Source organism: Eublepharis macularius, chromosome 8, assembly GCF_028583425.1.
Source record: "Eublepharis macularius isolate TG4126 chromosome 8, MPM_Emac_v1.0, whole genome shotgun sequence".
Lineage (NCBI taxonomy): Eukaryota > Metazoa > Chordata > Lepidosauria > Squamata > Eublepharidae > Eublepharis > Eublepharis macularius.
In genome coordinates this window covers 92224304-92250849 of record NC_072797.1, presented here as the reverse complement: position 1 = coordinate 92250849, position 26546 = coordinate 92224304, and the positions used below count along the sequence as shown (strand labels likewise).

Below are 26546 nucleotides of genomic sequence, written 5' to 3'. Positions count from 1 at the left end.
TGTTCAGCTGTCATTCAGGGACAGCTGTCTTCCTCAAGAATGCCATTGTTTATTTGGGGTAAAAGCAGAGAAATCAAGGCTTGTGCAAGAGCAAGAAGGAGCACAGAGTGTTCTTCAAATAACACTCATTTTGGTATATTCTCTGCTTGTAGTTGGAGGCAGAATAAAAAGCAGTTTGGTTTGAAAAGAAAGTGGAGTGACATGTTTAAGACCCTTGGGCTGGCAGGTATGCTTACCCCATCCCACCTTCATAAATTAAAATTTGGGATGTTTGGCACAGTTGCCTTTGGAGAGCACAACATTTAACATCATCTATACAGCAGGTTTTCTTGGGCAAATGTGAGGTATGCCAAAGATTAGCTTTGGTTAAATGAGTCTTTTTAAAAACAGCAGATTTTTTAAAAACAGAGAGTTCCTTCATAAATAAATAGTGAAAAGAAATAAATAGGCAGAAAAACCAAGCTTCTAATTCCTGTAGTGTTTCCAGTAAACTAATTCTCAGAGAAAAGTAGATTCTGAAGACAATCTTGATGAAAATACCTTCTGCCTGAACCATTCTCCCAGAGGTTCACTCCTGATGCAATACACCTATGTCTGGATTGTACCATTAAGAATTCAGGTGGGAGCTCATGAAAGAACTCTTTTATGTATAGAAAATTCATTTACCAGGAAGAAGGCTAGGCTAAAAAACTGTACCCTGACATGCCAGCTTTCTATGTGAAGGGAAAATTTTTATATGCGACTTCTCACCAGTAGTCTAAAGGAGTACAATTTACACAAGATTTGTTGCTTCAGGGAGGCCAGATTTCAAAAGAAATAACAATGGCTCCTAGTCAAAGTGTATTCTGGCAAGATGTCACACAGGCTCATCAGGGCCGTATTAACCCACAGCCAGGCCCCTAGGCTTTCAGGTATTGCAGGCCCCTTCCAGCACTTCAATCTTTCTCCCCACTACAGCTGACAGTCTGACCCTGGTATGGTAGGTACTAGACTGTAGTACATAGCCCTATATCCATTTTGAGGGTCTCCTAAAGAATTCTATTCACAATTTCAAAAATATTTTTATTGCTCAAGTAGAACTCTTCAGGAAAGCACATTTGGGGGGTATAATTATTCAATACTGTAATATTTTGAAGTGAATAAAATTGTCATTATTTATTAAAAATACAGGGCTTTTTTTCAGCAGAAACATGGTGGAACAGTGTTCTGGCACCTCTTCTGCGTCTGGTGGCCCTGCCTACCTGATTCTCTTTCCTCCCCTGCAGCCCAAGACTTCCCCGCTGGCCAGCTGAAGCCGTGGGGGTTAAAAGTTAAAGAGCCCCTTCCCCCTCGGCTTCCAACCCGCAGGGAAAGGGCCCTTTGCAAGCCCGTGCTGGCTTGCTTCAGCTGGCCTGTGGGGAAGTCCTCGCGGGCCAGATGAAGCCAGGGAAGCCCCAAATGGGCTTTAAAGTTCAGCTGAGAAGAGGGGGATTCAACCCTCCTAGCTTAAGCTAGGGAAGCCCCAAATGGGCTTTAAAGTTCAGCTGAGAGGAGAGGGCTTCCCCCCTCCCAGCTGAAGCCCAGGGAAGCTCCAGCCTTATTTCACCCGATGGGAGGGGGAGGAGGGGGAGATAGAACTCCTTCCTCCCCCCTCCCATTGGAGGAGGGGGGAGAGAGGAGCTTTGAAAGCTCAAAGCTGCACTTTTGAAAAGCGCAGCTTTGGGCTTTCAAAGCTTCCTGCCAGCTTTTTAATCCAAGGGGAGTCCCTCCTCCCCCTCCCATCGGGGGAGGGGGAGAAGGAAGTTTTGAAAGCTCAAAGCTGCACTTTTCAAAAGTGCAGCTTTGAACTTTCAAAGCTTCCTGCCAGCTTTTTCACGTTGACTTTTTCATCCCTTCAGCTTTCCAGGCTGCACAGGGAGACAGCCGACCAGGCCTGCAGTGGAGGGCCTGGTTCACAGGTAAGGGGTGGGCAAACGTGTGGGCCCAAATCTTGGGAACGCTTCTGGGGGGTGGCTGCTCCGTGCAGTATGATGTCACTTCCCGGAAGTAACGTCATCACACGGTTCAGGGAGCACACAAAGTGACAGGGGCACCACCTCCTGCCGGGAGCTGTCCCAGGTGAGAGTTCCCCCACCTCTTTCCACAGAAAAAAAGCCCTGTAAAATATATATATAATTTATGGATACTTGTCTAAATATAAGAGACAATTTGTTTCATTTCAATAAGGAAGCAGTTAATTATTTTAATAGAGGTCATATAAGAGAATCAATCATCATTTATGTGGGACTGTTCCTCAGCAAAAAAAATTGACGGGCCCCTAATTACTGTGGGACCCCTAGGCATCAGCCTAGTCAGCCTTATGAATAATACGGCCATGATGTTCATATCTTCTACCACATTCTAATTCTTTTGACTGAGATGGGACATTTATAGGTAGTAAGTCCATACAGTAAGTTTTTTTTAGGGCAAATGTATATTGCGGCTCAAGGAAGAAGCTTTTTTGTTTCAGTGATTTCTACAAGCTGAGCTTCATGTTGCTCCTCGATATTTTTAACAGAAAATTTGCTGTAACTCTAACTGGTGAATCACCAGCACCTTTTAAAAAGGTTCAGATAACGTAAAAGAGGAAAAATTTAAATTTATTTTCTTCTGCGGCTAAAAAACATGCTGTCAGCTAATCTGGGTCTAAACAATTGTTTCCTTAGTTGGAACATGAAGAGTTAAGGAGCTCAATCATGATTTTAAAGCAAGCAAAATCTATAGTTGTGGTATTCTCCAATAAAATGTTCTACAGAAACTAAGCTGGCACCACTTGAAAATACCCACAGGTCACTAGAGGGAAACCTGGCATTTGCTTGAATCTAAAAGCTGCTTGATGGATATGCTTTATGACCATTGGTTACAGACAGCATGCTATCAGAAATGGAGGGAGAAGGCTTTGTCCATTATATCACAAAGAGTAGAAAGTAGGCTGAATGCACTCTTATCAGCTACCAAGGAACCACATGTTCTTTCCCACTGATGTACACCTCTGGCTACAGATTGGAATTTTGCAGATGAAGAGCTCATAATGGGTTTTTTTTTTACCTAATAATCCTATGTTTTCAGAAGTGGCAATGAAGATTTTTGTTTATTTGCTTCTAATGAAGGGGTCCCTCCTCTCCAAATGTGTTTATGGTTGAAATCATTTGAACCACCGTTGCCCTTTCTTTTTGGGAGGTCTACTGGCTGAGAAATACATCCAGGCTTATAACTGAAACTGATGAACTATACACTGATCCCTGTAATGTTTCTACGGATGTTGTAAAGAGCATTTGCGAGAAATGAACCCTCCTTTAAGGAAGCTGGAAATATGGACTTCCCCCACAGACAACAGGTCCATGCTTTATTAGCTCTGCTACATTGTCATTACCATTAATTAAAAGATATAGTTAGTCAAGTCATTATTAACAACACCTCTTCCCACAAATTTCACTGGGGGTAGTCCCATGCTATTCATGTGTGTGCGTGCATGTATGTGAGTGAATGAAATACCAGCACTGGCCGAGTCAATTGCATGGGGCGTTCCCACCCTAAATCTAGCTGGGAAGGAGAGGCAACTCATATAGGAAATACGTGAACAAGTACCCCACCCACATGGTTGCAGCATTCCCGTAGTGCTTGGCAGTGTATGTGATTGTGCCATGAGGAAGTGAGCGTCAGTGCCTTTAACTATTGCATTCAGCAGAATGCAATAGCCTGTTATGAGGAAGAAATCACATTTGTTCACCAGCCATAACGCTATCAAGTGCAAACACCAAAGTCTATGGCAAACACTACAGATGACACCATATAATTTGGCTCTCTTTCATGGGGAAAAAAATCAGTTGGATCCAAAGCACATTTTATATCCAAGGGAGAGAGTGGGATTTTGGTCAATTCCCCCTCCCACATTGCACTATTACTCGTCCAAATGGTTCCTGACTTCTGTGAGCACTGATTGGGGGGTGCAGTTAAGCTGCTGTGGGAAAGTTCCATTCAGTTAGCAGAGCTCCACTGGTGGTGCTCTGAATCCAGCTTTTTGCCAGAAAAATAAATTATGCACTATTGGGGGTGTGAATTAGTTGGGCCATTTCAGCTTCTGGACAGAAGGTAAGAACCCAGCGTTTTGAAGATTATTGAACAATGTATGCATTCAAAGAAAATAAATACAAAGGGCATGCTTAGTCTGGGCTCCTCAACCTGACTTTGAATCAGTCAGTCACGCATCAACAGAGAACTTATTTCCCAAGCATGTAGAGCCCTGATTCACATTGGGGCCATGATACATGGAAAGAAGAAGCTTCAGGTTCCCCCCATGCTGTTTCCTAAACCTGAAATGGCTGGGGAAGGGGGTCTGCACATGTAGTGCATCAATACATGTACAGCCTCCAGCTTGGTTTGCCAGCCTCCAGGTAGTGGCTGGAGATCTCCTGGAATTACAACTGGTCTCCAGGCCACAGACATCAGTTCCCCTGGAGAAAATGGCTACTTTTAGGGGTGGACTCTATGGAATTATGCCATGCCAAGGTCCTTTCCCTCTCCAAACCCCACTTTCTCCAGGTTTCTCCAGGTTTCATCCCTTAGATCTCCGGGAAGTTCCCAACTTGGAGCTGGCAACCCTACCCCCAGCAGTCCCCAACAGCCATTTGGTGTTAGGAAATCAGTGTGTGTATAGAGGGGTACTGAAGCTACTTCTGCCTGTATACCACAGTTCTAACAAACAGGAGCCCCGTGTGCCTGGAAAATGAGCTCCAAGAAGAGAACCTACAGCTGATATGTGACTGACTGAGTCAGTCAACTTGGGGAATCCCAGCACAACATGCAAAACTACAGATTTGTAGTTGGGCCCTCACTGAAACACCTTAGAATACTTCAGTTAGAAGCCCCTGATGTATCAACCTTGCTGAAGCTAAGCAGGTGTGAGCCTGGTCAGTGGCTGGGTGGAAGAATTCAAGAGAACCTGTATATGCTGCTGTGTGTTTCACCATGGAAGAAAAATGAATATAAACTATGTACTATTGCACTGTGAGCTAGACAGAAAGCTATTTCAACTGGAAATAAGTATTAATAATGAAAATTCCATTTAGTCATGACTGCTAATAGATGTTGATAATTTGTAAAGTGCTTTCAGAGTTCACAGTATTTTGCATATATTATCACACCATCCTTGTAGTGTAGGCCACAATTATTTCCCCTGTATTGCAGACTGATTTGCCCAAGGCCACTTCCCCTAAGTTGGTGGTTCAGATGAGAGTTAAACCAACAACTTCCTAATAACTCATTCTCGTATGCACTGTGCTATACCAGTTGTGCCCTCTCATAATTTTGTCTTTGAAAGCTATCTTCATTAGTGGCCAATACATCTTGATGGCAGCAACATCACTTTACCTGCCTTTATACAGTTGACTACAGGACACAGACAGCATGGTCATTTACCTTGAAGGCAAAAAAATGATCAGTATACTTTTCACCAAATACGAACTTAGCACCAGCATCAGTGTATTCCAAGAAAGTCTTAAAAGAAAAAGAAAGGGTAGAATTATCAAAATAATACTGACAGAAAATCCTTGCTAGACATTGCTATGCTGGAGGTTCTTGTCATACCGAGTTTACTTGAACTCACTGGATGAACTTTAAAACAGAACAATTGATAGGATCAGGTACAGCCAAGCAAATCAGTAGATATTACATAAAACGTGATTAAATGATTATTTAAACTCTGAATTGCTTGGATCAGAAAATGATGCTGTTCAAGCCAACCCAGAAATAGTGAGGCTAGCCTGATAAACAAGCAACCAAGGGATGATTGGACTAGCCAAAAACCAGAACAACAACAATCACTCTATTGAATGTAAAATGAGTTTCACATGGGACAACGGTCCAATATTTTATCAAGTAAAGTGACTAAGTGCTATAAGTGTGTGAACTTGGAACTCAGCATTCAGAAAACATTATTCTACAGACACTTCCAGATTATTACAGCAATACAATTGTCCATAAGGGACCAAAATAGTTAACATTCAAATACTCATAACATACAATAATTATATCAATACAATAAATATATTCAATAAATACAAATACAAAAATATACTCTCTAAGAACAGTTGCAAAAATCCACTGTGTATCCAGCAAGAACACTGTAACAGTCCTTATAAATCTCTCTTAAATTTGCTAGATGGAGATAGCAGTCCAAATAAATCTCTTTTGAATCTGCTGGATAACGTAACTTTGGGAAGGAAACCAAACTACAGGTAAGTTATTTAATGGAAACTATACAATTTCTGAAGTAATGTTTATTCTTCTTAATTCTTTTTCAGAAGGGGAAGTACAAGTGTCTCAGATTGTTTATGTTGTTCCCACAACACAATTGATTCTCTCCCCAGGACAGGAGCTAGCAATATGAAAGGAAGTGGTCTGCTTATTTTATTTTTTTTAAATGCAGGCATTCTTGGGCCACTAGTTAAATATAGTTCTGGCCAGCTTACTGCTTCTTGAGGGCATGTGTGATGGGATATACTTGTTGTGAACAAGAGGAGATTGAGAATATTTATAGTTGTATTTTTAAAAACTTGAGATCATTTAAAAACCATTGACAAAGAGGTGAAAGGGCTAGACAGAGAAGGAAATTAGATCTAAGCAAGGAGAGACCTGCAACAAAATGTTGTGGTGTGTTTTGAGCTGGTTTTCACTTCTCTTCCAACCACAATTTCCTTACAGGACTACATTTCCTAGCTTTGAGACTTAAAGAAACAAATCACTATTTCCCCAGCATGGAAACAGTGATCTGCCCAATTAATCGCTGGAACTGGGAAACTCAGGGTCAAACTAGATGTGCAGGTTTGTAAAGAGTTGGGTCGCCTCTCCATGTCAAAATAGCACAGGGTGGGGAGGGTATTTCCCTCTTTTTACTACTCCATATGCCCAGAATACTCAACATGAAGCAGCAAATAGAGAGAGACCCTCCCCCAGCTCACTATTTTGGAAAACGGCTTGAGGGGGGAGGCAGGAGTTCTTCCTCCCCCCACAGTGATGTTCTTAGGCCATCTGGGCTCTCCTTTTATTTTTAAAGGACTATTCCCCACATCTGGCTATGGGGAATCTGAGTTGGGTTGTGGGAACCCAGACCCAACTCTTTAAAAAACCTTCACTAGTTTGACTCTCAGGCCCATAGAGATTAAAGCTTTGCAGAAGAGAGCAACTGATGTGGTGGAGCTTGCTCTTCCCCTGTACCCAAGGGTGGCATTTCCTAGTTTTGGGTACTGCAGAGGCAGATCACAGTGTTCTGCAGCTTGTAAACAATGACTGGTCCTTTAAGCCTTAACAGTTCACCCTTGTAGGAATCTGGCTCCATGGCACTGAGAAAAGTGATGAGCTTTCTCTTCCTTTCTTTTCCCTTCCCATCTTTATTCTGTACCTCTTGGTGTCTGCAGCAGTATTCATGATGGTATGCTCCTGGAGCAGCTGGTTGAACATCACTGCATGGACAACTGTCCAATATCTGCCTGTACCTTATCAGGTATTGGCACATAGCCTAGTACCTACATCTTGGGCTATACCTCCCCACAGCTCCCCATGTGGATTTCCTTCTCACTTCTCTAGTAGCACCCAATGCTGCAGATGAATACTTGTTGCTGATAACAATGAATGCTTGAAAAGGCAGTTAAAAAAACACCAACACCTTTAATTCAATGCTTACCTGCATTTGGCCACCAAGCCAATTAAAAGCATCAAATCCAAACTTTGTCCTCAAGGTAAGTAGTCCAAGAACAAACTGCAGTCCTATTCCCCAGATGACTGGCCTCCACACAACCTGGCCATGCATTGGAAAGGAAGAAATGATGGAAACTATATAGAAACAACACGAATGCTGCTATATTGGGTATAATCCCTATTTATTTGTTTGTTTGCTTGTTTAGATATATATCCTGGGCCGATTCCAGATGACTAACCTGAAGGCACTGCATGCCGCCATGTTCCGGATCGCGACGGGGAAAACGCGAAATATCGCGTTTTCTCGCGCGAGTTTGGCACAACGTCACGCTAAACTCGCACGAGAAAACACGATATTTCACGTTTTCCCCGTCGCAATCCGGGACATGGCGGCATGCAGCGCCTTCAGGTTAGTCATCTGGAATCGGCCCTGCTTTTCTTCCTAGTGAGGACCCATAGCAGCTTGCAACATTGTTCCCTTCCCTTCTATTTTACTCTCACAACTATCCTGTGAGGTAGGTTGGGCTTGGTGGAGACTCAGAGCTGAACAACATGAGGCAAATTACACATGTAGAGCACGTGATTGCACTTACGTGTTTCCCCCGTTACTTTCCTTTTTTTTTTTAATTAACTACATTAACTAACAATACAAAGGAAAGGAAGGGGAATAAGGGAAGGGAAGAAAAAAAAACCCCAAACAACAACATATAACATCTACACTACACAGAATGCTTTCCCTTCATACTGCCATTATTAAAAACTAAAGCTTTGTATAATATTGATGGAGTGGTTGACCTTACAAAATGCAAATTACAATTCAAATTCAAATTAAGTTTTCCTCCCCCTCCTGGGTCCCGGACGCAGTTCTCTCTGAGCAACTGCAGCCGCAGTGCTCGTTTCCTCCCCCCCCCCTCAGACTTCTCGTTTTCTTCTTGCTTGGTGTCTCGCTGAAATTCCGGATTTTTATCCTCAAAATCCCTTAGTTGATCTTCTGATAATATCTTGTAAGCTTGATCTTTGTGACTAAACCAGATACCTTCAGGAAATAGCCATTTATACTTTATTCCACGTTCCCTCAGAAGAGCTGCGAGCTAAAAATGGGACGTCTTTCAGTATCTTGACTTTGTTACCCAAAAAGTCCAGATCCGCATTGTATGAGTTGTATAGGATAGTGTCTCGGATCCTTTTAGATGAAAAATCGATGATGATCTCGCGAGGCAGCTGACGCTTCGTTGCATATTTTGAAGAAGCCATACGGACCTCCAAAATGGCACTTTTAACCTCTTCTTTAGTTGCCTTCGCGGGTGTCGCCAATAGTTCCGAGACCAGACCCCATAAATCCTCATTTTCCTCCTCTTTCACGTTCTGGAGGCGCAAAATTGTTTGTGTTCGTTCCACTTGTAGCCCGATCAGCTGGTTCTCCACCAGCTTTAACTCTTTATTCGTAGCCTTCACGAGTGACGCACTTTCCCGAGCAGACTTCTCTGCCCCCCCTGCTGCTTCCTTAATGGTTTTTACTTCGCTCTCAATTAAGCCCACCCTTTGATCTGTTTCGTTCAGCTTGTCAACAAAGGGCTTTATGGCTTCGATAACCGACCTCCGCACCAATTCTTCGAGTGACTCTCCCTTCCCCTGCAGGGCAGCCAAAATTGACTTGCCCAGAGTGGGACTCTGTTTTTTCGCTGCCATTTTAGGGGAGGGGGGACCACCAGCCAAATTCTGAGACTCAGCGAGGGGGAAGAACTAGCCTTCTTAGCTTCAGATCCCACCACTCCTTCACGTGCGCTTGTAATAACAGAAGGGATTCGCTTACTTACAGGCTTCCGCCTATTTCTGCTCTTTGCCGTTTTCCATAGCCCGGCAGCACTCGAGGCGCTGCACACATCTGCCAGCCTCCATAGGGACAAACGGGCAATTTACCCCCGCATTGATTTTCGGGGGGCTCTTCCCGCAGCGTCCCGGACCCTGCCTCCCTCACTGGGAGTCCTGGGGGCTAATCTTCGCAGATCAGCCGCCCAGTCAGAGTGCTCGGGCACTTCCTCCCAGACCTGCGGAGAGGAGCGTCTGACATGGCCGAGAAAACGAAACCGAATCCCCCCCGTTACTTTCCTGTTCACTTGCACACTTCAGCCACATGACAGTCAATCTCACTTCCTCCCTGTTCCTCTGAGACAAGGGATGGTATCCCATGATGCACCTTCTCTTTGCTCATGCTGTAATCTTCCTCTGCAGTAAAGCACAAATTCGGCAAAATTCGCCCATTGTTTCCAATAGGAAATACAATTCAGGGCTTTCCAGGGGTCTGGGGAGGGGGCATTTTTGGACTGAATTGTATTAAATCTGCTGGATACCTACTCCTAACTGTCCTATAACAACTCCCCAAGTCTCATGAAGATTGAACTTCAGGGGATCATTTTATCCCCCCCCCAAAGAAGGTGCCCCCAAACACCTCCAATCTCCATTATTCCCTATGGGGAAAACTGAAAAAGCTATCTAGGGGTCTGGGGTGGCATTTTGCAAGAAAATCCACCAAATTTGCAAGGGACCTAGTCCTAACTGTCCTCTAAAGAGCTCCCAAGTTTCAGGGGGACTGGACCCTGGGTGGGGGGAATGATCCTTGTGTTTCTGCAGTGAGAATAATTTTTCCTACAATAGAAAAAATGGGGTGGCTGGAAGCACCTTCTTTGGAGGGGCCATAAAATGCCCCCCCCTGAAGTCCAATCTTCATGAAACTTGGGGGGTCTTTAGAGGACGTTCAGAAGAATGTCCACGGAAAACTTTGTAGATTTCTTTTGCAAATTGTGAAGCCCCTCCAAAAAACCCAACACCCCCTGAGCAGGCTGACCAGCCACTCTCCATTAGTTTCTATTGTAGGGAAAAATGACTCCTACTGCAGAAACATATGGATCATGGCTCCCTAAGGATCCAATCTCCTTGAAACTTGGAGGGTCTTTAGAGGACAGTTAGGACTAGGTCCCCTGCAAATTTGATGGATTTTTCTTGCAAAATGCCACCCTAGCCCCCTAGATTGCTTCCCTAGATAGCTCCCCCAGTTTTCTCCATAGGGAGTGGAGATTGGCTGGGGATCTTTCTTTGGGGGGGGGCATAAAATGCCCCCCAAAGTATAATCTTCATGAAACCTGGGAGGTTGTTAGAGGACAGTCAGGAGTATGTGTCCTGTAAATTTTGTAGATTTCTTTTGCAAAATGCCACCCCACCCCCTGGATACCCCCCATAGTTTTGCCTATAGGGAACAATGGAGATTGGAGGTGGCTGGGGCACCTTTTGGGGGGAGGTCATAAAATGTCCCCCTGAAGTCCAATCTTCATGAAATATGGAAGGCTGTTAGAGGATAGTTAGGAGTAGGTCTCCAGCAAATTTGGTACCATTTGGTCTAAAAATGCCCCCCAAGCCCCCAGAAAGCCCCGAATCGTGTGTCTCATTGGAAACAGTGGCTGAATACGGAAGAAGGTGCATCATGGGATACCATCCCTCATCTCCCCCCAAGCCAATAAAAATTGGTGCTCTGCACTGGCAATTCACAGACCACTATACCATGTTGGCATGAGCACTTCTTAACAAATTCCTAAAACTTCTTTCTTCCACAAGATTTATGCTTTTCCTTTTCTAGAAGTAAAGTAAGTAGATGGAAAAGTTAGTGCTTTTTGTGGTCAGTCCCAATTTCCCAAACGCATCCATTGCTTTAGAATTCTTCTTGAAAGTTCCAAAGGCATATGCTTCTTGGTCTCTGTGTTAATTTTCTCAGAGATTGTCCATGAATTATTTCTCATTGACATAGTGGCAGGGCTCCTGTTCCTTTGATAGCAGTTCGACATGCAGGAATACGCAGAGTGAAACATTTCAGAGAGCGAGAGACAGCAGCCCTGTGTATATGGTCACATGGGATACAAATGTGTGTATGCTGCAGGGTGAACTGGATCATGCTTTCAGGTATCAGCTTACCTCCCTGAATTGTTTGGAACTAGTGCACAAGGGCCTATGCATGATTAAAAAATGTATCCTCTCAGTCCTGCAAAAACAGTTGGCATGGATTGTGACTAGAGATGGGCACGAACAGCCATACAAACAAAAAAAGCCACAAACAGCCCAATCTGCTGTTCACGATTTGCGAACAAGCTGTTCATGAGGCCCCATTTTAAACAAACAGGTGGTCATTGCAAGCCTTGTTCCTTGCTGTTCATCAAGCCAGACAGTCTGGCACCTGCAATCAATTCCCTTGACAACTTAGGCATGGATTGTCTGAACTCTGTCTGAACTACTGCTGTTGCCCTGGAAACCACAATCGAAGCCCAATTTACCTTGATAGGCAGGTCTTCCTTTCAAGCGTGGAGCTCCAAATTTGTTACAAGGGAGCAAAGACCAGGGGGGAGGGGGGCTCCTAGCTCTGGCTTTGCAGACAGTGGAGAGGGAGAGAGACAGTTGCTGTTGGCATTTTGATAGAAAGGGTGCATTGGAGCTTGAATTTTCTTTGTGTGTGGTGGGATAGGGATCTACCCCTTCAGGTTCCAGGGCTGCTGCCAGGCTCTGGGCCAAGCTATTATTTATTATTGGTATTATTGGTATTGTGATGGTTGCACATTCTCCCTGAACACTTGGATTTTGCATGCTCTATATTCCCATCACTCTTTCCCCACTCTTCTGTTCTCTGCCAATTTTCATTTGCTGAATCCTGTATGAAGCTGTGGGGAAAGGCACAAGAGCAAACCAGACCTTTGGGGGGGATGAACTGAAACTTGAAAGCATGGACTAATACATTACCCTGGTCTGGACTTGCAGAGGCGCTTTTTTCTGGTGGAAGGAACCTTCCCAACTGTAAGGCACCTCTGCTAGCAGAAAGGACCTGCAGGATAGCCAGTGTGGTGCAGTGGTTAAGAGCGCCAGTCAGGAATCTGGGAGATCCAAGTTTGAATCTCCACTCTGCCATGGAAACTTATAGGTGACCTTGGGGTAGTCACAGCCACATAGCCTAATATACCTCACAAGGTTGTTGTAAGGATAAAATGGAAAGGAGACCAATGTAAGCTGTTTTCAGTTCCTCATAGAGGAGAAAGGCATGGTAAAAATGAAGGAAATAAGAAATAAACTCGTCATTTACTTAGGAATTTGAAGTAGTTATTTTGAAGATTAGTTCTCTCCAGTTTTCTCTCCAGTTTTTAAATTTAAGCAGCTTTCAAGACAATAATGGGAAGTGAAGTTCTGTTGATATGTAATAAGATTTGCCATTTATTATGAAGAAATAAGAAAAATCACTAGATTACTGGTACATGGATTTTCCCTTTGTTCCATTGCTTTTAGGAATAGTCAGTGCATAATTAAGCATTAAAACTGTGTATTCTTTCATATGAATCTGATCATTGGATTCTTTAATGCGGTACCCCCACCCTCAGAGATGAGGCAGATCAGGAATTTTCTTCCAAGAGACACTTGCTTGATTTTTTATCTTTAGGTGCTAGGCAAAGACCTTTTCGTTTGCCTGAACGTTTTACTACATATACTGTTTTTATGTTGTTGATTTGGAAATTGGTGCTTAATGCACTGATTTTAGTTTTGCTTGGTCTTATGGATAATGTTTAGATTTCTTTGAAGTTTTCTGAACTGAAATGTGAGCTATAAGTATTTTGAATAAAATTAATCAAACCATTGTTCCGGGCAACATAGTGCTGTTATGAAACTGGATTATCAGAATTAATACCCCTGCGTAATTCCTGGCTACGTTCCTTATTTTCTCAGATTGAAGGAGATTTGAAAGTTTTGGAAGGCAACTCCATGTGATGAACTAGGCTGTGGATTAATGCATGACTCAGGTGAAAGCCTTGGAACTAGGCATAAAAGCCACAGTATACAATTGAACTGGGCTTTTTGGTGATCAAAGGACAACCTTTCTCTTAATGCCACTGTAGCATAGCAGACACTGCATTTCTTCATAAAATAAAGCCAAAACAATAGCCAGGGAACCAAACTGAAGAGAAAAGTAGATTCTTTTAGAGATTTAGATTGAAAATTCTATGTGTTGGTAAACTTTACTCCAAAAAACCCATTCCCATATTGTTTTTTCTTCCACCAGCTTTCATTTCATGATACACTTTCAATTTTCAAAATGCTAATAGAAGCTGTATTGGGGCCTAGTGTGAATTGGGGTAATCTGAACTGAAATGTGAGCTATATGTATTTTGAATAAAATTAATCAAACCACTTCAGAAGGTTGAGAGGGCAGACAAAAAAAAAACATTTTCTCCCTCTCTCGTCAAGATGTGGAATTCACTGTCTGAGGATGTAGTAGTGGCCACAGGCATAGATAGCTTTAAAAGCGGATTAGACAGAGTCATGGTGGGTAGGCCTATCAGTGGCTGCAAGCTATGGTGACTAATGGGAAATTCCACATTCAGAGGCAGTGAACTTCTGCATATCGGTCCCTGGAGCCATCAGAGAAAGGCCTTGGTCTCTATGCCCTGATGTTGGCCCTTAGCAACTGGTTGGCCACAGTATGCTGGACTAGATAGGCCACTGGCCTTCCTTCCTTCTAAGCCAAACAACTGGTAATGCTTTGACTTTTTTTTTAAAAAGCCAAGCCCTAGATGAAACAAAGAAGGAGGGGAAAAAAGATCAGTAAAACCCCATTCGGAGCCAGAAATAGGGGTCAGTAAAACAGCAAAGACTTGACATACCCCCTCTGGTCAGGCTGGCCTGGCATCTCTCCAGTGGTGCACCTCCCTGAGGGAGCTGGTGAGCCCCTGGCTAGAATCACTCTCCTTTGGCTGCTGCAGCATCTCAACAGGAGGGTGGGTGGTGTCTGCATCTTCCCCACATCACACAGGAGAAAAGATCCAGGGAAACTTTGTGTCTCCTCAAGCAGCTCTGCTCCATTGCAGGGCATCCCAAACAGTGCCTCTTCCTGCTGCTTAACCCCTACTGTGCTCCACATCTGAAAGCTGCTAGTTTCTGGGCAGCAGAAGAGTGAGACGAGTTGCAGAGGCTCCTCTTGCCCAGGTAGGTTCAACTGGCAGGCATGTGCGCAGTGACAATGGCCCTTCATCCCTCCTCCGTGGCTCCACCTGCCCAGCTGGACGCACAACTGCAGATGGCATCAGGTGGCTGCTGAGCTCGGCGGGGAGGAGGAGCTCAGTGCCAAGTTCTGAGCTCAAGTGCCAGGTTCTGAGGTGTGCTTTGGGGCACACCTCAGAACCTGGCGCTTGAGGTGATTGCCAAGTTTGCCTAATGGTTGGGCCAGCCCTGCTTAGACAAACACCAAGTGGTAGGAATTTATTAAAGCACAGCATTGATTTGACTGATTTATATGATTTGTGACTGATTTAATTGTCTATTTCAACAATTGCTTGCTGAGTGGAGCAGTTATACAGCATGGGAGCGAATGGTAATAGAATTAATTCAGGCTGTGTGAGACCCCCCCCCCCCGCCCCCATACATGAAAAGAGATTTGTGCTGTTAAGAAGGAATACAGTGAAGCAACATGGTGAACAGCCATGGTTGTTCAAAGGATGTCAAAAGTTGCCAGACAATCATCAAAAAATCAGATCCCTGTTTGTAACCAGTGAATGGAACATGAGATGAACTGGCAGGTAGCTGGGAGAAAGATGTTATTGCCCACTTGCCTAGGAAACATATCTGGAAACCTAGGCAAGTGAGGAGAATTGACTGGGACATAAATGTTGCAGTAGTGGGTGAAGTTTTAAACATCTACTCCCTGCTGCTTCTTCCCAGCAGATGCCCCTGGTTCCCATTTTGCCTGTTGGCCATAAACATGAGATTAAGAATCCTCATCTTGCTGCCCAATGTCTAGTTCTGGCATTTGAGGATTGTGCCAATAGAGAGGCGTTGAGCCAAAAAATGAATAAAAAATGTTTTAACATCTTTCTTGACAAATATATATATTGTGCTCGAAAATCACATTTCATTCATCATTTGTCAGTAACAGTATAGATGGAGAAGTACTCTCAGCGGCAAACATGTATCATACGGTAGGGTAGAAAAGCAGGCCCATCGGGACTCCAGAGAATATTTTTTTAAAAACGAAAACATGGATTTGGCACAAATCAATTGCACATGAAAATCAAAAATACAAAAGAAAAAAATTAGAAATTGTGAACACTCACTTTAGTTGGGTGTTTGGAGAAGACTAGCATCAAGAAAACATACATCACAAGTCCACCAAAGGAGATGAGCTGATTGGTTCCTTGTTTGGCAGTGTCAAAGATAAGCCAGCACACAAGGCCAGTGCCAACAGCTATCCAAACCACCCTAAGTAAAAGGATGTCATAGAAGGCAATGAAAGATAGTGGAAAAGCAAACATAATGATGATCTTATCTTTTTTAAAGCACACTGTTACCGCCAACATGCTTAAACTAACCATATACCATCGAGCAAAATACAGCCCACCTCTCATACACAGGATTAATAAACCTCCTATTTCTAGAACTGCAGAAATGGGTGTGTGTGTGTGTCAATCATCTGGAGGGTCACAGTAGAGGGCTAGTGAGCTGTGTTTGGTTTGTAGGATCAGAAGTTGCATAGTTCTATCATTTACCATTCAGTAGTGACTAAATACCGGTTAAGGAAGCTTACAATATCAAATTTCTTAAGATTAGCATTGACGTATTTTCTTAGCTGGGCTGCTGTATCTGTACAACAGAAAAAAATAATCTGTTGAATTTCTGCTTACAAAGGAGAAGGCAAAGGAAGAGAGAGTAGCAATGGAACAGCCTGCGGCTATGGCATATATTAAGTCTGGATTCACTCACATGTTATGGTTATATTAGGGATGTGCGAATTAGGTTTCTGATTCAGGTAAACACCCGAATCAGACCCGATTCACAAAGATTCAAGATTTCCAGATTGGGCCCAGCATCCTGGGTCCGATTCAGAAACCCCAAATCTAAGCATCCCAAAGCGATTCGTATAGCTTCAGGAAGCTTCGGGACATGGGGTTTTAAATGCCCGTTTCCGTGCTGCTGTGCAGCAGCAGCGAAAGGGGCATTTAAACCGCGGATCAACTGCTTGGCAGGGAAATCCCTGCCAAGCAGCTGATCTGCGCCAACAACAGCAGCGAAAAGGCCCTTTAAACACCACCTGGGTTGCGGGGGGGGGGGTTTCCCCCCACGACCCAGATGGAGTTTTAAGGCCAATTTGTCCCATTTTTGCCCCTTGCATTGCAAGCCGTGGCGAAAGGGCCCTTCTGTGCTCCACCTGGGTCATGGGGGGAGGGGTTCCTCCGTGACACAGATGGAGTTTAAAGGGCTTGCCACAAACCCAGCCAAGCAGCTGATCTGCACCAGTGGGGTTTGAACTTCCCCCACTGCTTATTTTATCTGATGGGAGGGGAAGGCGGGGGTTTCCTCCTCCTCCTCCCATGGGATGAAATAAGCGGTGGGGGTAGTTTGTCGGTGTGCTCGGAATCTTTACGGAGCACTCCAAAGCAGGTCAAACAAGGAGTGGCTTGCTGCTTCAGGAATCCCTTGTTTCTGATCCTTTTTCTGCTTTGGGTTTCCTGCTTCTTCTTTTTTGCACACCCCTAGGTTATATGTACATGAAAAACAAAGTGTATTTATGGGGCTGTGAGCCTTTTTTTGATGTATATCTTAGAGTTTCATCCTCCAGATACAGCCTGGAGTACTCTTGGAATTACGTCTCCAGACCACAGGGATCAGTTCCCCTGGACAAACTGGCAGCTTTCAAAAGTATGAACAGTATGGCATCACATCCTTGCTGAGCTCTGTCCTCATCCTAAATTCCACTCTCCCCAGGCTCCACTCCCAAATGTCCAAGAATATCTCAACCAGGATTTAGCAATCCTGACTCTGCTCTGAAATTTCCAAGAATTCCCCAAGCCAGATTGGCAAACCTAGATCTCTACTCAGCTTTTGGCTGCACTATATACTCTCTCATTTTAATTTAGTGGGGATTTTTTCTAAGTAAAAAGGTACTGAATGATGCTGTTAGACTGCTTGCATCTTTGCTTGGATATGAACTTTCACCTTTCAAGATCATTTGACTACTGCATAGTATGAGGTCCTGGCAAAAATATAATTTGCCCCAGAAAAATATTAACCGATTCATACGAATTAATTGATTTAGGGTTAAAATATTTCAATTTCCGTAATAATTTCTTTATTAACAAAAATAAATTATGCCAGATATTATAGCACTTGTATGGATATACTTCTCCTATTTTAAAATTTTACATTTTATACAGGGTAAAGAAAAAATATGTCAGGATCCAACACCTTAAGATACTTGATATTCATAAAGCTTCACTTCTATTTCGTTTGAGCTAAAGATGTGGTTTCAGAAAATAAAACCATAGCGTTATAATAATGATGCGATAAAACAACAGAATAAAATAAGCTTGTTCTGACTCTGCAAAGAAAGAAAACCACTGTACTTACCATTTTAGCCAAAACCAGTGTGCTTTTAGAAGCCTTCCACAAGGGGAAAAAAATTCTGTAATTCTGTCCTCATATCTGTCCATCAAAAAGTCCCAGCAGATGAAAAAGATTCCCAGGATAGTGAGGACAAAGAGGGCCATGGCTCTGTGAAAATTCAAGGTACAGGCCGCAATTACCATTGCCAGATAAGCTGTTTTGGAAACAAGCATAATCCCATCAGATATGTCTTATCACTTTCTATATCTGTCACCCCAATTTTCTCCTAAACAAAACCAACTCTCTAATGCCTTTGTCACATTTATCCAAGCTTTAGAAAACAGCCCATCAAACAGCCCAGCTTGTATTAGTCAGTGCTGCTATCTATGCAATCTGCTTTTCTATTTAGACTCGGTCTTGAGAAAGGAACAAAGGAGACAACAGTTTTTTTGTGGGGGGGGGGCTATCCTCACCCTAGAAAAGTTGCTTTGTAAAGCAGAATGTACTGCCTGAAGTTTAATTAAGCCCAAACTAGCCTACATTGTGAACAGTCAGCCCAGCCTCTGCCATCTTTAATAGTTGCTTATGATATAAAAATCATAATCCCCTTGAATCTGATGCACCTTAATTCACTTTACCAAAGCAGCTGGCTGAGCGAAGCATTGCTGGACCCAAGAAAGTGAATCATGAATGGAATGTGAGTAAAATCAGTGTGATTGGGCATGATTGGCTCCTGCCTCCCCACACTGTGGAATGTGCTATCTTGACAATAGAAGTGATCGTGAGTTACCACCCTAAACATTGCAGTCTCTCCTCTTATCTTTGATTAAATCATGCCCTGTAATCGAGGGCCATCAATCAATCGGCTCTGATAAGTTTAAAAACTCTTTCCTGGGAACAGTTAATCAAAACTCTAAATTCATCAGCCATCTCCAGGAATATTTAATTAACAGCTATTTCTTTGTAAGGCACCAGGAGCAATCAATCCAATTCCTTTATCATGCCCCGGCAGTGCCAATCAAGATATTCAGACCTTTTGTGTATCCCAGGAGACAACCATTAATGTCTTTATCCTAATGTCTGAAGTCACTCTCCAGCCTCAGGGCACATTCAGCCCTAAAAGAACCCTAGCTCTGCCCCAATTAAATCGAGCAGTGTTGTCCGGCTTTAGGCAGCATCCGGGTCTGCAGAGTACTGCTGACAGGTAATGAGAACCAGCTGGCAAGGCTAGGAATGAACAAAGTCCATAAATCAAGGCAGTAGTCAAAGAGAGGCCGGGTCGGAGGTCAGAGAAACAGTTCCAAGGAGCAAGCACAGGCAACACAGTAGCAGTTCAGAGAACTCGTTGAAGCCACGCTGAAAGGGCCCCTCCCTCATGCTCTGGGAGCGTTATGTCAGCTGGCACAGCTGCTTCAAGTCTCCTCCTCTAAAGCCCCTCCTTCCTCTGAGAAGGCTGGCCTGTTCAGAGATTGGAAGTGTACTGATTGACGTTGGGTCTAAGTCTCTTCTGTGCCTGGTGCATCGACATTGCTCTCGTTGCTCTCAGGGGCCTGGAGATGTTGGAGGGGATAAGGAAGCTGGCTGTGTCTGGGCTGATGGCTCTGGGTGGGGAAGGGGAGCTTCTGGCTGGGATTTGGCATCTGACAATTCAGCTGTGGTTGGCTGATGGGAGACAGGCTGCTCCTCCTCAGGAGAAGCAAGGCTGTCAGCAAGCCTTGGCTGTTCCAGCTGCTGTTCCTCTGAGGAATCATCAAGCCCTGGCTGTACTATGACACCATCTCCTCCCCCAGGTCCCCCACACTGGATGGGGCTGGTTTCCGCGGGTAAGCCCAGTGGAAGTGGCGCACCAAGTTGGGGCATGGAGGTTCTCTGCCAGTTCCCAAGAGTGGTCTTCGGGTCTGTACCCCTTCCAGTCCACCAGGTATTGCATCTGACCACGTCGTTGTCTGGAGTCCAATATTTGAGCTACTTCATATTTCTCCTTGCCCTCTATCATGACAGGTGGCAGTGGCACCTCCGGGGCTCAGAGAGAATATGGGGGTGCAACGGGAACAAGGAGGGACCGATGAAACACAGGATAGAAGTGGAGCATGGAGGGTAGCTGTAAATGGTAGGCCATGGGGTTGATTTGGCAGTGATTGGAAATGGGCCAATAAAGCAGGCATCCAACTTTCAGGAGGGCCTCTGACTTTGGAGGTGTTGAATTGAGAGCCACACCAGGTACCCAACCTTGAGAGTCTCTCCTGGCTGACGCCTACGATCGGCAGCCTCTTTGTATGCCTCTTTGGCCCAATGTAGTTGGTCCAGCAGGACCTTATGCAGTGCCTGCAATTCGTCCACAAAGTCGTTGACAGTGAGTACCAGTGAGGTGGGCATGACTGGCAGGAAAAACTGGGGATGGTACTCATAATTTGCCATGAACGGGGTCTGACGGATTGAGGTATGCACTGAGTTGCTGTATGCAAACTCAGCCAGAGTGGGCAGGGGAAGCAATAGTTCTGTAGGCCTGCCAGGGGCATCTTTGGCTTGCCTGCAGGTGCTGCAGGAGACCAGTCATCCTGCTGGTGGTTTACATAGCGCCTGAGATATTGTTCCAGTGTGGCGTTGGTGCGTTCTGTCTGGCCATCAGACTGGGGGTGATGAGCGGAAGATAAGTGTACTTGGGTGCCCAATAAGGTGTGTAGGGTGCACCAGAAACAGGAGGTGAACTGGGTCCCCTGATCAGAGATCAGGTGTTCTGGCAACCCGTGGAAGTGGAAGACATGGTGTAAGTACAGCTGGGCAGTTTCGCGGGCAGTCAGGAGTCCAGAACAGGGAACAAAGTGAGCCATCTTAGTCAGGAGATCCACTACCACCAGGACACGTGTATCCTGCAGAAGTGGGGAGGTCCGGGATGAAGTCCATGGATACAGCTTTCCAGGGGCCATTAGAAGTGGGCAGGGGAAGCAATAGTTCTGTAGGCCTGCCAAGGGGATCTTTGGCTCGCCTGCAGGTGCTGCAGGAGGCCACGTACTGGGCTACATCAGTCTGTACGTGGGGCCATCAAAACTCCCAGGTCAGCAAGTGGGCTGTCTTATACTGACCAAAGTGTCCAGCAGGTTTGGTGTCATGTGCTAGTTGCAGGACTTCAGCCCGTAGTGGTCCTGGTGGCACATAGACCCGGTCTCGGTGTGTGAGCATCCCCGCCTGCTCTCTGTAACCCCTGGGGGGATTCTGTGCAGGATCACAAAGGCACTAGAGCATTTTCATGGCAAAGGGGTCACGTAGCTGTTGTTCCTGGATCCGCTCCTGGGGCAAGGCTGTGGGAGGCACAGCAGCAAACACTTCGGGCTGTAGAACTGTGGATAGAGTGGCTCCTCGAGGGACAGGGAAACAAACTCAGTTTTTTGAGGGAGGGCATCTGCCCGCTTGTTCTGAGAGCTGGGAATGTAGGTAAAGGTAAAGTTAAAATGGAAGGAAAACAGGGACCATTGAATCTGCCTCTGGTTCAATCTGTGGACAGTCTGTAGATACTCAAGATTCCTGTGGTCCGTCTGAATCTGCACGGGGTGTCGGGCATCTTCCAGGTGGTGTTGCCAGACCTCAAATGCTGATTTAATTGGCAGGAGCTCCCTCTCCCAGATGATGTAGGTTTTTTTGGCCTGTGGCAGTGTCCTGCTGGGATAACATGGCACTAACTGCGGCACTGGAAGCATACGTCTCGACCACAAAGGGTAGGCTCGGGTCTGGGTAGCGTAGGAGTGGTTCCATTGTGAACCAGATTTTCAGCTTCTGGAAGGCCTGTTGGGCTTCTACTGTCCAGCAGAAGGGTTCTTGGGGCCGTAGCAACTTGGTGAGGGGCACCATTAGGAGGGCAAAGTCCGGGATGAATTGCCAATAGTAGTTGGAACCACTGAATGTCTTTCCGATTTCGGGGTGCCCGCCAAGACAGTACCGCCTCCACCTTTTGGGGGTCCATCCTTTTGCCCTGTGGGGTGATGAGGTGCTCAAGAAATTCTACAGCGTCCAAGTCAAACACATGCTTCTCCAACTTGGCATACAGGCCGTGTTGCCTCAGACGTTTTAGGACAGCCCGAACATATTCAGTGTGTTCAGCGGGGTCCTGGGAGAAGGTCAAGATGTCATCAAGATAAATTATCACAAAGTGATCCAGCAAGTCTTGGAAGATATCATTCATGAAATGCTGGAACACAGCTGGGGCATTACAGAGGCCAAAGGGCATGACTAAGTACTCATACTGGCCATACTGGGTACCAAACGCGGACTTCCACTCATCTCCAGAGCATAAGCACACCAAATTGTAGGCGCCTCGTAGATCGAGCTTGGTGTACCTCCGGGCCCCCTGTAACCAGTCCAGCAGTTCTGGGATCAGTGGTAGCGGGTAGTGGTGATGCGATTGAGGCCCTGGTAATTGTTACATAGGCGCAATTCCCTGGATTTCTTTTTTTACAAACAAGATGGGGGCTGAAGTAGGGGAGGTGGACGGATGGATGAATACCCTTTGCAAATTCTTGGCCAAGAACTCTTGTAGGGCCTCTCGCTCAGGTTCCGATAGGGAATACAACCTCCCAGTGGGAAAGGGGGCATCAGGAATAAGGTGGATGGCACAATCATATGGCCAATGTGGGGGCAACCGGTCTGCGCCTTTCTCGTAGAAGACATCCTGGTACTCTGCATATTTGGCTGGGAGTGCTGAAAGACCTGAACTGGTGCTCACTCCCAGGAGAGCAGAGGGCATCTCATGGGGACATGGGGTCTGGAAGTGCAGGTTCTGCTTGCTCCACTTGATCATGGGGTCATGCTTCTCCAACCAGGACATCCCCACCACTACCGGGAAGTGAGGCATGGCAGCAATGTCAAAGCTGAGCTGCTCCTGATGGTTCCATATGTGCAGACCTAGAGGGTGGGTTTTCTGAGTAACTGAACCCGAGCGTAGAAGCCGACCATCGATGACTTCTACCAGGATTGGTGTCTTTTTGGTGCGTGTCGGCACTTGGTGTTGTCTGGCAAAATTGGCATCCATGTAGGACTGGGAGGCTCCAGAATTAACCATGGCATACACTAACAACCAGCGCCCCTCTAGTAACCGGAGCTTCACGGGAATCAGGAGATGCCAGGGCCCAGTATCAGGAACTTTTGGTGTTCTATGGGGTGTCCAGAATAGTAGAAGCGGCCTCCACTCGAACTTCGGGGTTTAATGCTGATAGCCGAGGCTTCCACTTCCCTGGATGACTGGGTCAGGCTTCGGGTCAAGCAGGGCTGGGGGTTGAATCCCAGAGCGGGTTGTTGGCTTTCAGAGTGGCAGTGTACTTCCTTGCGGCCCTGCCTCCGACTGTCCAGGCTACCGTCAATATGTAGGCACTGGCAGAGTAATATCAGGGCCGGGAGATTCAGAGGGCACTCAACAGGCCACCTCATCCACTATCTCTTCAGACAACCCCTCCAGGTACTGGTCCATGAGTGCAACCTCATTCCACTCCAGATCCTGTGCCAATAACCAGAAGTCAGTGGTATAGTCCATCAGGGTAGCCGCTGAATGCTGCTGTTGGCCTGCTCAGCCTTCAGAGGGTCTGCAAAGATGGACTTGAAGTGTGTCAGAAAATCAGCAAGATTACTCAGCAGCAGTGAATTCATGAGTAGTAAGGGTGTTGCCCATTTGGCAACCTTCCCCTTTAAGAGGCATAATATGAAACATACCTTGGTCTTATCATCAGGAAAATCTTGGGCCCGCAGTTCCATGTAAAGCTGGCACTGTGCCAGGAATACAGAGAACTCTTCAATATTCCCTGTGAACTTCTCTGGAGGCTGCACTGGACATTTTCGGGGAGGAGCAGGAATTGGCCCTGGCCCCAGGGTGGCCTGCTGCTGCAACAGGGCTATGGTCTGGGTTAATTGCTGTACCTTCATCTGTAGCAATTGGCTCTGGGCAGCAAGGTCAGTTGCCTTCCTCCATTGTGCCTTCCTCCATTGTGCTTGAGAGTTTTGGGTGGCTTCAAACTGTCCTGCTTCAGGCAGCAGCCGGGTCTGCAGAGTACTGCTGACAGGTAATGAGAACCAGCTGGTAAGGCTAGGAATGAACAAAGTCTGTAAATCAAGGCAGTCAAAGAGAGGCCCGGTGGGAGGTCAGAGAAACAGTTCCACGGAGCAAGCACAGGCAACATAGTAGCAGTTCAGAGAACTTGTTGAAGCCACACTGAAAGGGCCCCTCCCTCATGCTCTTATACTCTGGGAGCGTTATGTCAGCTGGCACAGCTGCTTCAAGTCTCCTCCTCTGAAGCTCCTCCTTCCTCTGAGAAGGCTGGCCTGTTTAGAGCTTGGAAGCGTGCTGATTGACGTCAGGTCTGTAAGTCTCTTCTGTGCCTGCTGCGTCAATGTTGCTCTCATTGCTCTCGGGAGATGTTGGAGGGGATAAGGAAGCTGGCTATGTCTGGGCTGATGGCTCTGGGTGGGGAAGGGGAGCTTCTGGCTGGGATTTGGCATCTGACAGTTCAGCTGTGGTTGGCTGATGGGAGACAGGCTGCTCCTCCTCAGGAGAAGCAAGGCTGTCAGCAAGCCTTGGCTGTTCCAGCTCCTCCTCCTCTGAGGAATCATCAAGCCCTGGCTGTACTATGATGTGGTGGGCGCTTACCTTGAATCTTAGCACTACTCCCTCAGAGTCTCTTTCTCTCTGAGCCTTCCTCTCTGGCCAAAGATGCAGGATGTTTGAAGCCCTCTTCCTCTGTGAACTACACTACTCCTCTGATGATAACTATATCCCGAATCCCTCATTCTATTCCAACCTCTGGCTAATTTCCTAGGACTCTGGTGTGCTTTTGTGAACCATTTATTTGTCTCTTGTGTGTGTGAGTTTTCCCCTTTAAATAAAAGCTACTCTTTATTTCAAAGAACACCTGTCTCACCCCGTAAAAATTGGTGGAGGATCCTGCTTGTTACCCCTTTCGCATAGCCTTCTCCTTGCCACTAATTCCCCCCTACTTGGAAGGAGACCAATTCCAGTAACAACATAGAATAGAACAGAGACCTAGAAATAGGGTTGCCACATTTCTTTGACAAAAGAAATTTTAAAAGTGATTTCTTACTTACATGTGTTGGTGTTTTTATGTATATTTTAAAGTCCCTATTGCTTATTACAGGAATGGCGCCAGAAAAAAACAAAAAAACAGAACAGTGATGGTTATTAGCTTGGTTGTGGTCACCACACCTGTCATCTTTGGAGACCTTGTTTCCTGTTCCCTCACTATCTGAGGTACAGTGAGTGGTCACAGGGGCCTTGCTTGCTACAAGCACCAAATTAAGGCAGTTTTCTCCTAGCAGCTTGACAGGGGCCTGGAAAATCTTTTTATCTCCATCAGTGGTGCTGATTATTTTTCCAGGTTTCTGTTGTTTACTTTCTGGTTTGATTTGGAAACATATGTGTTTTTATATTGTTCTGTACTTACTGTTTTTTAAAAAAATGGTGTTAGTCATCTTAGAGATCCATAAGATGGAAAGGCAAGATAGAAATATTTAAATAATGTAATGATAAGTCACTGTCTGTATAGGGATTTTCATATCAAGAGTGTAATGGGACTCAAAGAGTGTCGGCTCAAGTTGTTTTGCTGCTTGATAAAGTGGTGGCAGTGGCTGCCATGCCTTGCCCTTTCTTTTTTTCCCTATTCACCATACCTCTTTGCTGCCCCACATACCCAGAATATTTAAAATTGTGCAGCAGCTGTTTATGACCCACAGGGATTCCTGAACTCTTGTGTAATTAATTCATCTTGAGAAAGTTTGGCCTATGTGTGACTTGCCAATTTTTTTCATAAAGAGGCCTGAAGGCGGCAAAAAGGTGGATCAAGCCATCTAGTCCAGCAGCCTGTTTCCAGTAGTAGTAAATCAGATATGTCTAGAAAACCCACAAGCAGTGCATATAATTCTCTCTTGGGAGAACAGACTATAGTACAGACAGATACTGTACTTTGTACAAGAAGACACAGTTGAATGCCATTTGCTGTCTGAAAGGCAGATCATAATTAAAAATAAATAAATAAAACTTATACAGTTCAATATTGTTTAAGGAAGAAAATAATAGTTACTAAAAACATGCAAGCAATGAAGGCTATAAGGAGCCATTTGGGTGGTAGCAGTCCTGGACTAGCCAGTTATCTGCAGTCCAGAACAGGGTCACTCATTCAAGTATAACAAATCTATCTGGGTCATGGAATACAGTTTGGAAGAAACAAAGAATCTAATCAAAGAAAATTAAAACCATGACTTAGCAAAACCAATCTTTTATACTGCTTGTGTGGTTTGACAATCTAGACAGAATTGGCTTTCACTCAGGGGCTTTCATGTTGTGGTAAATGGATACATTTTTGGCTCACTCAGTTCCAGAGCATATGAAAGGAAGGAAGTCTCTTTGATCACTATAGTAAAATAAGATCAGTGAGCTTTTG

General features: G+C 45.2%; 1 protein-coding gene across 4 annotated transcripts in view; it reads right to left on the bottom strand.

The window, feature by feature from the left end:
- The window catches only part of SLC28A3 (solute carrier family 28 member 3), a 103295-nt gene that overhangs the window by 41039 nt on the left and 35710 nt on the right, over positions 1-26546 (bottom strand). For 2 of the 4 annotated variants that reach the window (XM_054986111.1, XM_054986113.1), the window contains exons 5-8: positions 18136-18325; positions 15846-15990; positions 7700-7813; positions 5437-5514 (exon numbers count right to left, since the gene is read on the bottom strand). In XM_054986111.1, the coding sequence (XP_054842086.1) occupies positions 5437-5514; positions 7700-7813; positions 15846-15990; positions 18136-18325 (527 nt within the window). The remainder of the gene's footprint in view (positions 1-5436; positions 5515-7699; positions 7814-15845; positions 15991-18135; positions 18326-26546) is intronic. The other 2 variants (XM_054986114.1, XM_054986112.1) reach the window with 2 other exon arrangements.